Source organism: Myotis davidii, unplaced genomic scaffold, assembly GCF_000327345.1.
Source record: "Myotis davidii unplaced genomic scaffold, ASM32734v1 scaffold306, whole genome shotgun sequence".
NCBI lineage: Eukaryota > Metazoa > Chordata > Mammalia > Chiroptera > Vespertilionidae > Myotis > Myotis davidii.
In genome coordinates, this window is record NW_006296631.1 from 241,937 (window position 1) to 254,791 (window position 12,855).

General features: G+C 52.9%; 2 protein-coding genes across 2 annotated transcripts in view; one reads left to right on the forward strand and one right to left on the reverse strand.

The window, feature by feature from the left end:
• The window catches only part of UNC13A (unc-13 homolog A (C. elegans)), a 91,622-nt gene extending 87,332 nt beyond the window's left edge, over positions 1-4,290 (forward strand). Inside the window, exon 46 of the mRNA XM_015569578.1 lies at positions 4,223-4,290. Within this exon, the coding sequence (XP_015425064.1) occupies positions 4,223-4,290 (68 nt within the window). The remainder of the gene's footprint in view (positions 1-4,222) is intronic.
• A 6,123-nt stretch (positions 4,291-10,413) lies between these two features.
• COLGALT1 (collagen beta(1-O)galactosyltransferase 1) overlaps positions 10,414-12,855 on the reverse strand; it is an 18,627-nt gene continuing 16,185 nt past the window's right edge. The window contains exons 11-12 of the mRNA XM_006772405.1: positions 12,273-12,479; positions 10,414-12,000 (exon numbers count right to left, since the gene is read on the reverse strand). Of these exons, the coding sequence (XP_006772468.1) occupies positions 11,733-12,000; positions 12,273-12,479 (475 nt within the window). The 3' untranslated portion in view covers positions 10,414-11,732. The remainder of the gene's footprint in view (positions 12,001-12,272; positions 12,480-12,855) is intronic.

Genomic DNA, 12,855 nt, shown 5'->3' on the forward strand with positions numbered 1-12,855 from the left:
CGCTCCGCCGAGGAGGGTGGTGCCACGCCTGCGTCCTAGGCTGGGGGCGCGGGCGGGCAGCACTGCGCCTGCGCGAAGGGGCGGGGCGGGCGCCTGCGTGCTGGGACCTTCCTGAGGGCGAGTCTGCGGACTCCGCGCCGAAGACAGTGTGCGCCTGCGCGCTGGACTTAGCTTCCCACTGAGGAATTGTGAATGGACGATGCTCCGCCCCCTCGGGAGGCCACTCCCTAGGGCGCGGGGAAGGAAAAAGCCACATTCTCCCCTTGCGGCCACGCCTGCCGCGCCTACGGGGCCTATGGAGCTAGGATGGGAGAACCCCGCCCCTTATGGAGGAGGCCTGGTCCCCGGGCTCTGGTCCCCTGCCTCCTGTCCCAAGGAAAAGCCATAAGACGGGTCCCCAACCCCTGGGGCCCAAGACCAGTTGCCAAGTATGGAACTTTCGGCTCCCTCGAGGGGCAGGCCCGAGGCAAGGGGCAGGGCTTCCTGGAGCACCCCCTGGTAGTCTGGGGGCTGGAGGGGCTAGGATGGTGGACCCTTGTGCAAAAAATAAACGGGGAGAGAGAGGAGGATGGAATTTCAAAAGCACATGCGCCCTCCGGCGCCCAAACCCTGGGGGCCCAGGGAAGGGCTCTGGGGCACCCGCATTTCCCTGTGGGTTTTTTCTCCTCTTTACCCCCCACATACCCAGTCCTCATATCATAGAGTTCAACTCACTCATTTGACAGATGGCAAAAAGCCGCAAAGAGTTGTGAGGGACCCAGTGCCGGCCTTGTCCCCGCTCCCTTTGGCCTGTGTGCCCCATCCGAGGGTGGACTGAGATGACCCCACAGAGCTCCCCATTGCTGCTAACCCCCCTCAGGGGACCTCCCCCAACCCTTACAAGGAATGGGGGTCTGGGCCAAGCCTATTACTGCCCCCTCCCACCTCTGGTTGCCAAGAAAAACCGCCTGCCCTCAGCCCTTTCTGCTAGGACCCCATGGGAGCTACCCTGAGAACTCTTGACCTCCTGCCAACAAAAAGTGAGGATTTGGGATTCTCTGGACCCAGCCCCCTGCCGGCTTCTTCCTCTCCCAGAATTCTCCAGATAGGAAAGAACAAAAGAAACTAGAAACTCCAGGGGTAGGGGTGTGTGTTTGTGGGGGCGGGGGTGCGGAGGGGAGGGGGAAGAGACAGGTTTTCCCGCACCAGCCTGAACAGGTTGATTGGGAAATTTCCTCCTTCTTTTCCCAGAGAACTTACTCATCCCGCAGAACTCAGCACAAATGTCTCCTATAGAAAATCATCGCTGTTCCCCTTCAGGACTCCCCACCCTTTGCCCCAGAAGCAGTGGGACTGGGGGTGTTGGTGACCGGCTCTGTCTTCTCCAGGCTGGGGTCTGAGGCCTCCCAAGGCCTATGCAGGCTGTTGGGCACAGGGATGACAACGAGGCATGCCTAGTTGAGTTATGTCTTGGGGAACATCTGTGTGTGCCCACGCATCCACATGTGTGTCTGTCCATGACCATCCCTATCAACCTTCGCCTCCAACACAGAGCTGGGTACACAGGAGGTGTTTGAGCCCGACTGTGGCTGAGTCACAAGACAGAGTGAAGAGAGGATGTGGGCGAGACGGGAGGAAACCAGGGAGTTGGAAGGGTTTGGAATCAGGAGCAACTAGGCTCAGAGAGGAGCGGGACTTGCCCCAAGGCCACCCAGCAAGTGTATTTAGTGCCCAAGCTGGGAGGATCCCTCTAGGCTTCTGCCACCTCACCTGGGGTGACCAGGGTTCTTAGCCCTGATGGGGTGGCGTTGACCTTGCTTCATGCCAAGATATGGCCCAAGTTTTCCGTGGATCAGGAAACAGGTGAAGTAGCGTGGGCCTCTGACGAGGTAGAGAGGTGGACAAGAGGAACATCTTGGGCAGAGCCAGTCCCCTCCCCAAGAGGGACAGGCGCAGAGTAAGACCAAGAGAAAGAGGGAGAGAGAAGGGAAGTCAGGAAAAAGAGGTCACACCCCGATGGGGACAGAGAGAGACCCTGAGGTGGAGAGAGACTCAGAGAGGGGGAGCTGCAGAGACAGAGGAGAAAAGGCAAAACTGGTGCCCTGGAAGGAGAAGGGACCGACTCTGGCTCTCACCAGCCTCACCTAGAAGGGTTTACCTACAAGGAGGAGGTACCTGGCCATGTCCCCCAAACTCTCAGACTCAGGCACCAGAGCCTGAAACCTCACCGTGCCCCCATCAGAGATGCAAAAAACACTTAACACCCAACTAGAAATCCTTGGGACCTCTCTGCTGGGACCTCAGAGACCTTTTTGTCCCCAATGTCCAGCCCCCGCACTGTCCATCCTGCAGACAGGGACACCGAGGGGCGGGACCGCAGGAACATCCCAGAGTCCCCCCAAGCTCTGCCGTCTGGATGCAGGGGAAGGGGCGCTCTCTGGGGACTTGGTTCGTATCCAGACCCTGAACGTCCCCTGGACATGCTTTCCTAAGAATTGTCAAGGACCAAAGTCGTCTTCGCTGACACGTGTTGCTTTTCTCTTTGCCTTTTATTTTTTTAAAAGAGAGAAATCCAGTTGATGGTGTTGAGTAAGACCTCCTCCCCCCTCCGCCCCCCCCCATCCCCTCACCCCTGCCCAGCCATAGTGACTCCAGGCTGGGCCACAGGTGTAGGGTTCCCTGTGCATCCCGGCCACACAGGTGGGGTGCAGGGGGTTCAGACCCAGCCCCGGCCCCACCCCTCAGGCCCTGAAACCTGCCAGGGAGGTTTTCCTCTATGCGTCTCCTCTCAGCATGTAACTGCAAATGTGAACTCAAAACACTTTTAACTCCATCCTGTCGGTCTAGCATCGTCACAGATGCCCCCATTTCTCTGTAAATATGTGACTTGGAACAAATGTCTAAAACCCATGAAAAGTGGTCATGAATGCATGATGTGGAGATGTTTTGCACTATTCTGATTTTTTGGTCTCTGTAAAAATATTTTATTAACAGCAGATATTAAAAAAAGGAAAAGCACCCCGCCTCGGACGCATGGTGATGGCTCTGCATTCCCAGACACACAGAAATGCGCGCGCAGCCTGTCCTATGGGCGGATGCTGTTGCAGCGTTGCCCACCTCACAGGGCAGGAAAAGGGGTGGAGTCAGGATTCGAATCCGGGACATTGGGCAGCTGTTGCCCTTAGCTCAAGCAAGTTAGAACACCAAAGCCAGGGACACCCCCCCCCCGCCGCCCCCCAATTCAACCCAGAGCCCCATGTTTGGGATTTTGTTTTGTTTTGATGTAGCAGGTGAGAATCGAACATAATTAGCCTCATTTTATTTGTTTTGTTTTATTTATTTAATCTCAAGAACAGAGACTTCCTTTTTCTACAGCTAAACTGAATTTCTGCTTTGAGCCTTCATCTCATCAGGGAGCAGAAACTGAGTCACATGCAGCTTGGATTCCCTCGGTAAATTCAGGGACTCCCCTCCTAAGATCTGGGCTACTTCTGTGTTTGAGTGGCCAGAGCCCGGCCATGGGATTCACCATCAGGAATGGATTTCATGGATGCTTTTAGTTGCAAATAAAATTTTAAAAAGGGCCAGCCCTAGCCGGTTTGGCTCAGTGGATAGAGCGTCAGCCTGTGGATTGAAAGGTCCTGGGTACAATTCCGGTCCAGGGCACGTACCTCAGTTGCAGTCTCCATCTGGCCCAGGCCCTGGTTGGGGTGCATGCAGGAAGCAACCAATCGATGTGTTTCTCTCACATCAATATTTCTCCCCCTTCTTTCCCTCTCTCTCCCACTCTCTGTAAAAATCAATGGAAAAATATCAGGTGAGGATTCAAAAAAAAGAAAAAGAAAAGGGGGGACTAAAAGTGGAACAAAGAGTGGCTAAACCACAGGGGTTACCCATAACTCAGCCATTCCACCCCCAAGACTTACACGTGGGCAACAAGATGGAAAGCACCCTCAATGCGGTCTTTTCACACGGGGATATTATGCAGCTATAAACGTGGATGAACCACAGCTGTCTGCATGATGTCGAAAGGGCCAGCCCACCAGGGACCCCGAGTGTCCCCAAACATTCTTGGTGACAGTGCCAGACTGAAGACCTTATCTCTTCCCCAAGACCCAGCAGTTTCCATAGCAACACAGGCGGGCCATGCAGCGTTCGGTAACTGCTCACTCCCTGATGGGGGAGCTGGCTTGTTTGCTGCTTGCTACAAGCCATGCTCAGCCTCTGGCCCTGTGTCCCTCAGTACGTGGGGTCCACCATGTCCCCCACGGGGCTCGAAGACCGAGGAGCATGCTGCTTGCTGTGCTGTGAGAAACAGTCATTTGCAACTACAAGCATCTTGCTCTGATGAGTCTCAGAGCTGCACCTCTGGACGGGGAACAGGCATACTTCTGCCATCCTCCATGGGTAAGGTTTTTCTCTGACAAAAGACACAAGTGAATCTTAGAAATGTGACGCTGAGTGAGAGGCATCAGAAAACATGACACCGCATTTGTAAAGCTCAAAGACTCGCTGTACATATTTATACCCACAAGATACACCCACAGAGATATAACTTAATGAAACATAAATGTGATTAATAAAAAACACTAAGCATGGAACTAAGGATTAAAAAGTGGAGGACTCCACTCCAGACCCATCAGGATAGCTACTATTTTTTTAAAAAAGTGTTAGCAAGGCCCAGCCGGTGTGGCTCAGTGGTTGGGCGTCAACTTATGAACCAGGAGGTCACGGTTGGATTCCCAGTCAGGGCACATGCCCGGGTTGCAGGTTGGATCCCCAGTAGGGGGCGTGCAGGAGACAGCCAGTGGATGATTCTCTCTCATCATTGATGTTTCTATCTCTCTCCCTCTGCCTTCCTTGCTCTGAAATCAATTACATATTAAAATAAAAAACATTAAAAAAAATAAAAAGTGCTAGCAAGGATGTGGAGAAATTGGAACCTTTGTGAACTGTACGTGGGAATGTAAAATGGTGCAGCTGCTGTGGAAAACAGTCTGGAGGTTCCTCAAAAAATTAAAAAAAAAGAATTACCATGTGACCCAGCAAATCTTCTTCTGGATATATGTATCTGAAAAAAATGAAAGCTGCGTCTCAATAACATACTTACACACCCATGTGCATAGTAGCATTAGTCACACTAGCCAAAAGATGACCCTAGCCAGTTTGGCTCAGTGGACAGAGCGTCGGCCTGCGAACTGAAAGGTCCCAGGTTCAAAGGCACATGCCCTGGTTGTGGGCGCAATTCCTAGTGGGGGACGTGAAGGAGGCAGCAGATCCATAATTCTCTCTCATCGTGGATATTTATCTCTCTATCCCTCTCCCTTCCTGTCTGAAATCAATTTTTAAAATGTATAAAAAAAGATGGAAGCAATCCGAGTGTCCACTGATGAATGGAAAAACAACATAGTCCATCCATATGATGAAATATTAATCCACCTTAAGAAGAAAGCACACGCTGACCTGCTACTGCACGGTGAGCATTGAGGACATGGTGCTGAGCTGAATAAACAAGCCACAAAAAGACAAATACTGTGTGACCCCACTTACATAAGGTCCCCAGAGGAGTCAAGGTTCATAGAGACAGAAAATGGGATGCGTGGGTGCCAGGGGCTGGGGGAGGGGAACGTGAAGTTAGTGTTTAATGGGGACAGAGTTTCCGTTTGGGAAGATGAAAAAGTTCTGGAAACGGATAGAGCTAACGGTGGGACAGCAGCGTAAATGTGCTAAATGCCATGAGGTCGGACACTTGAACGTGGCTAATTTTATCTGAATTTCACTTCAACTTAAAAAACAACAACAAACATAGGTGGCTGGCCAGATGTGGTCCATGGACCATCGTTTGCCCACTCCTTGACCGAATAATTCTTCTTCAACTCCCTCCCCCCTCACTGATCCCATCCTTAGGCAAACTCTAGCACCACCCTCATGCTCACTCCACCCTCCACTCACACCGGACCTTCACCCTCTCCTCGCCCTCTCCTCGCCCTCTCATCCCCTTCATCTACCCTAATCTCTCCCCCGTTTATTCATCGCGTCACCTGCCAACATAGCAGGATCACCCAGGCAACGTCTACGAGATGTACATTCGGTTTCCTGGAGGGTTGAACTCAATGATGTGGTTCATGATCTCTGTGAGATTACATTTCATTACATAACTTATTACATTGCATGTAATTACTCTGCTCCTAATCCTGCACCTACACATAATAGTTTCTCTCACTATGCCTCCTGCAATTACACCATCATCCTCACCAGCCCATGCTGTACGGTAACTAACGAGAAGGCAGTTGTGGGTAGACAGCAGCACCTGCCCCACCCACCCCCTTTCCCGCAGAGGCTGCAAAGCTGCTGCCACGCTCTCAGACCCCCATGTTGCTGGGCACCTGTTGGGGTCCACCAGCCGGAGGCACCAGTGGGACTTCAGATGGAAGAAGGAACTGCTACCTTGGTTTTTCCTCCTCTTCGCTCTGTCGACAGCCAACGTTGGCAGGCTCTGAAAGCAGGCGTGCTGGTCGGTGTGGCTCAATGACTGAACATCAACCCACGAACCAGGTCACAGGTGGATTCCCTGGTCAAGGCATATGCCCGAGTTACGGGCTCGATCCCCAGCAGGGGGCGTGTGGGAGGCAGCCAATCGACGATTCTCATCACTGATGTTTCTATCTCTCTAAAAATAAAAAAATCAATAACAACATTTTTTAAACTGCCCTGGCCGGGGTTCTCAGTGGTTAGAATGTTGGCCCAGGCACCAAAGGGTTGCAGGTTCGATCCCTGGCCCTGGTTGGGGTGTGTGCAGGAGGCAACCAATCAATGTGTCTCTCTCATATCAATGTTTCTCTCTCCCCCCCTTCACTCTCTCTAAAAATCAATGGGAAAAATATCCTCTGATGATGAAAGAAAGAGAGAAAGAGAGGAAAGAGGGAGGGAGGGAGGGAAGGAGGGAGAGGTAGAAAGAGAGAGAGAAAGAGAGAGAAGAAAGAAAGAAGAAAGAAAGAAAGAAAGAAAGAAAGAAAGAAAGAAAGAAAGAAAGAAAGAAAGAAAGAAAGAAAGATAGTTGTGGATCCTATTTCTTAATCACAGGTATGGGGTCTGTGCCCGAAGTTGGAGGTTTCAAGGACCCCCTGACTTCCTGTCTTCTATGGCTGTGGAGGGACTCAGTTCCCTGGGTGAGCCAGTTCTGCAAAATCATTCCTACAGGACCAGCCGGGTCCTGCTCCTCTGCACCAGAATTTGGCAAACAATGGCCCCTGGGCCACATCTGGCTCACTGCCTGTTTGTATAAATGAGCCTGCAACTGAGGTACACGCTCTGGACCAGGAATCGAACCCGAGACCCTTTGGTGCAAAGCCCGACACCCCAATCAGTGAGCCCTGCCGGCCAGGGCTGCGGCTGTTACTGTAATGGCAAAAGGAACTTCGCACATGGGATTAAGTGAAGGATTTTGAGACGACAGGGAGATTATTCTGGATTATTTGAGTGGGTCCTAAATGTAGTCAATCCCAAGGGTCCTTACAAGAGGAACCAGAGAAGCCAGGTGAAGAAGTGGATGTGATGAGGGAGCAAGAGGTTCGCGTGGTGCCGGAAGGGCTCACAGGCCCAGGAAGCCGACAGTCTCAGAAGCCGGAAAAGGCAAGAACATGTTCTCCTCCTGGATCCTCCCAAGGAACCAGCCCCGCTGACACTTTGCAGCCAGTGCAACTGATTTCAGACTCCTGGCCTCCAGAACGACATGAGAATAAATGTGCGTTGTTTTATTACTTATTTTTTAAAAATCCTCACCTGAGGACATGCTTAGAGAGAGGAAGGGAGGGAGAGAGAAGGAGATCCATGTGAGAGGGAATCATCGATTGGCTGCCTTTCGAACACTCTGACTGCAACCCAGATAATCGAACCAGCACCCTTCGGCGCATAGGGCAACACTCAACCAACTGAGCCACTTCCGCGGGGCAATGTGTGTTAGGTCACTAAATCCGTGGAACTTTGTTATTGCAACCACAGCAAGCAAAGACAATGAGCTGATGGGCCAACTGAAGGCTTTTTCCATGAACATGAATCACTTTTCAATTCAAAGTTACATTAAAACTCTACACACACACACACACACACACACACACACACACACTATATCCTGGCCGGTGTGGCTTTGTTGGTTGGGCATTGTCCTGTGCACCAAAAGGTTACTGGTTCAATTCCCAGCCAGGCATATGCCCTGGTTGTGAGCTAATTGATGTTTCTCTCCCTCTCCCTTCACTCTCTCTCTAAAAAGCCATAGAAACATCTAAAACACTATCTATAGGAACCATTACAGAAGGAATGATCGGCTCTCCTGGAGGGTAAGAGAAAAGGAAAGATCTCAGTTAGATAATTGGATGCGAGGGTGGGGCGTTCAGAATGAAATTCAGATCCCCAGGCACTGCCCACAAGCTTCTAACCCCTTCGATCTGGAGGCAGAGCCTGAGAAGCTGGTTCAATCAGAGACATTTTGCAGCAAAAAACCCCACTGCGTGCCACAAAGACCCTCTAGGCTCATGTCCCCAAGAGGCCGATGGTATTGGGTGCAGAGTCTCAATCCTGGCGTCGGGGGCTTTGGGAGCCCCTCATTCTTGGTTCTGGGGCTGCTCTGTGCTCTGCAGGACGTTTAGCTGCACCTCTGGCTTCTGTCCGTCCACTGGACACCAATAGCGTGATCACCAGGAATGCTTCCGCCGTCAGCCAATGTCCCTGAGGGGCCGTATCCCTCCCAGTTGAGACCCACTGGATTAACATACGACCTGAAACATGTAACTGTAACCGGTGAGAAGTGATTCCAACGTCCCTAAGAGGGGACTGGTTACTAAACTCGGATCAGCCTCCCTGGATGAAGGCTGAGGCGTTGACAAGAACATAACTCCGCCGGCCGCTTCTGAAGCTCAGAGTGCAGTTTTGTTACCAACTTACCCAACTGAATCCAAACCCAGCAGCAGGGGTGTCACACGATGCTGTTCACTGCGCGCTGTGCTGTTTTCCAACCGGAATGGCCCACCCGCCACAGAATAGCTCATGCTACAACCAAAAAGAACCGGCAGTGCCGAAACCGGTTTGGCTCAGTGGATGGAGCGTCCGCCTGCGGACTGAAGGGTCCCAGGTTCGATTCCGGTCAAGGGCATGTGCCTGGGTTGCGGGCACATCCCCAGTGGGAGGTGTGCAGGAGGCAGCTGATTGATGTTTCTCTCTCATCGATGTTTCTAACTATATCTTTCCCTTCCTCTCTGTAAAAAAATCAATAAAATAATTAAAAAAAAAAAAAGAACCGGTAGAACAGCGGTAGATCAGGTCCACAATGTGTTAAACTTTAAAAGAAGATTGATCGCATGTATATGAAATAAAAATGTGTTGGATGGGGGAGAAGAAAGCAGGTTGGAGTAGAGTGTATGTAACATGATCCTCTTTTTTATTATTGTTTAAAATGTTTTTATTGATTTCAGAGAGAGAAAGGGAGAGGCAGAGACAGAAGCATTAATGAGAGAACCATCGATAGATCAGCTGCCTTCCACACGCCCCACACTGGGGATTGAGCGTGAAACCCGGGGCATGTGCCCTGACCAGGAATCGAACCGTGACCTCCTGGTTCATGCTCAACCACTGAGCCACACCAGCCCAGCACATGATCCTTTTTAAAAATGTGTATAGATATGCTCCAGGCAGGTGGATAAGGCTACGTTTTTTACCAAAATGTTCTCTGAGGACAACTTGGTTTTGCTTTTTTAGTTTGCTTAGTTGCACCCTAAGGTCTTACGGATCTTGAGAACCCTGAACTATTTGACACAGAAAATCCAAATCCCTGAGGTGGGACCACGGAGGCCTCTGCTCCAGGCCGTGTCCCCGAGACCCCCCAGGTGCCCAACTGCCTGCTGGTGCCTCCTGCAGCCACTTCCTCCCTGTCTCCTGTCCCACCACCACCGGGGCTTCCTGTGGGGACTTCCTGGACACCAAACCCCCATCTTAGTCCGTTTTCTGGGGGCTCCCAACCATGAAAGTCCCGCTCCACAGTCTGTCAACTGAAACAACCCTGCAGCTGACCCCACAGGATAGAGTGAGCTTGGCCATCTGTCTTTTAGGGCATGCTTCACGGGACAGGCTGGGCCACAGGGCTCTCCCTGCCCCCTCACCCACACTCACGCCCCCCTCAGCTTCTCTCCAGCACTGGTTGCATCCCACACCTTGGCCAGCAACAGGTGAGGGGACTGGGTGTGGCGTGTTGGCAGTGAGAACACCGCCCTGGCCTGGTGACTCGGTTGGAGCGTCTTCCCCGTCCCATACGCCGAAAAGGTTGTGGGTTCATTCCCAGTCAGGGCACATGTGGGAGGCAACCATCAATGTTTCCTGTTCTCTCTCTCCCTCAAAATCAATAAACGTATCCTCAGGTGAGGATTAAATAAAAAGAACACAGACTTACGTGAAAACCATCCAGGACTGTTTAATAAAAAAATAAGCAAGTTATCCAGGATCCGACCCAGCAAGCAGTGTCCATCCCGAAGAGGGAGCACCGCTGGCCGGCTCTGACATTCACTTCCGGCTGAAGGCGCAGCAAGCCCCCAGCCTGGGCCAGGAACATTCTGCCCAAGTGCAGGCAGCACCCCAGTGCCTCTGAGCCCCCCAAAGGCTTAGGCAGAGGAATCCCACTGAGCAGGCGGACACCACACCTGAGACGCAGGCCTGGGAAGTCAAGCAAACAGCACCAGGAGCAGGCGGGGAGACCCAGCCCCTTCCTCACCCCGCCCCCGCCAGGGGGGCTGGTGCAGGAACCTGCAAGCGGCCATGTGGTTACTGGGGCCAGCAGAAGCCCCTGGTGAGAGAAGTCACCCTCCCTCCGGGGTGGTGACCTGCACATAGCTCAGGTGGCTGGGGGATGAATAAGGACTCAAACTCAACCCTTCGCTAACCCCACTGGGCGTCCACAAGGTCTGGTACACAGTAGGCACTCAATAAATGCCTAAGGCATGAAATGAAAGGACTCTCTCTGTTCATCTCTGGGGCCCAGGACACATGTGGGAAATCAAATGTAGTGACTGAACAAGGGTTATACTGTTTTGTATCACGAATGTCTAGCGCACACAGTAGGTGCTCTTCAGGTGAGTGGGGAAGAAGCCAATTAGAGAGAGAAAAGCACCTTGTTCATCTCCACGCCTAGCACCCAGCTCAGCTTCTGGCGCACAGCAGACACTCAGTAACAGCACGGAGTTGATAAGAACTTTTGTGTCTCAAGTACCAGGCACATAGTAGGTGCCTGATGTGTGTCTGAATAAATGAAAGTGTCTTAATTATCTCAATATTCCCAGAGCCTGAAATGGTGCCCAACCGTCAGTAGGCACTCAATAAATACTTAAATTAATCTTTAAAAAATGAATGTGTATCACTAGTGCCTGATTCTTGGGGGGGCGTCAATAAATGCTTGATGCCTGAATCATCACTGAGGAAATTATTATGCCTCATTCACGGCCATCACCCACGAACCTGGTACATAGTCAATGCTTAAGAAATGTCAGGCACGTGGAGAGGAATGATGGCTTGTTCCCACCCAGTCTCCCAGTGCAAAACACTATGCCTGGCATACAGTAGGCACTCCATTAATGCTGCCTGTGTGTACAAGATTGCTGAGCAAGAGCTGGCTGGCCACCACCCTGCATGGAGAGCCCTCCCAGGCCTGCCAGGGTCCGCAGGGGCCCTGCTGTCCCGAGCAAGCACACGGAGGCTGCTGTGGCCGCTGCCCCTCAGAGCTCGTCCCGGGCAGCGCTGTCCAGCGGGGACTGTAGCACATCCGAGTTTTTGGCCTCTCGGCTTAGGGCCTGCTGCTCCCTCATCTTCTGGGACTTGGCGCGGTCCCAGTCGGTCTTGACGTGCTCGTTGTTCCACACAACCGAGGTCTCTGTGTCGCTCACGTACCCGTCGTCCCCCGTGTAGTGCGTGGGGAACACAAGCAGAGGCTCCACGGAGAAGGCGCGCAGGTTGCGAGGGGAGAAGTGGGTCTTATACTCGGACCTGGAAGGGCAGGGAGTAAGAGGCAGCAGTGGGTGGAGGGGCCGGGGCCGATGGAGGGAGAAGTGAAAGGGAACAGGCTGAGACAGAAGGGGGATGGGGTTCAAATGGAGCCAGAAGTGGAGGGGACACACAAAGGAAGTGGGCAGAGAAAACGGCACCTTCCTGCCCCGCCCCCAGATCCTCATGCCCCGCCCCCTCCAGGGCTGCCTACCCCGCCCCCTCCAGGACTGCCGCCTGCGACCACAGCCCACTGCCCGGGCACCCCTTCTCACACTGGGTGCTTGTCAAACATGACCGGCAGGAACTCGTCCACGGGCAGCATCTTGGAGAGCGGCTGGGCCGCCAGCAGCTTGCGGGCGCCTTGCAAGGAGATGACGTAGGCCAGTGTCCAGTAGGAGTAGTCGGCCTCCACCAGGTTCCTCACGCGGGGCACAGCCTTCTCGGGGTGCTCCACCTGCATCCGCTTCCGGCCCACATAGCTGGGGTGTGGAATTGAGGCCGTCACCTCCTCCCACCCACCAGAGCACGCTAACCCAGCAAGGCCGTGTCCGGCCCTGGGGAGGGAGCAGGCTGGGGTGTCTGGGGCATAACAAGGAGGCCAGTGTGGCTGGACTGGCAGAACCACAGGGGTCTGTGGCCCTCAAGGAGGAAGGGTGGGTTTTTCCCTAGGGCACTAGGGAGCCATGGAAGGATCTGGAGCTGGGGGCAATGGGATTTCTGGGACATTCTCTGAGGCTGTGCTACAAGGAGGAAAGGGGCTGAGAAGGAAGCTGCTCTGGGCTCAGAGGGCTGTGTGGCAGTGGAGGAAGGTGCAAGGATCTGTGAGCAGTCGGGAATGAAGGGGTGCAGTTACGG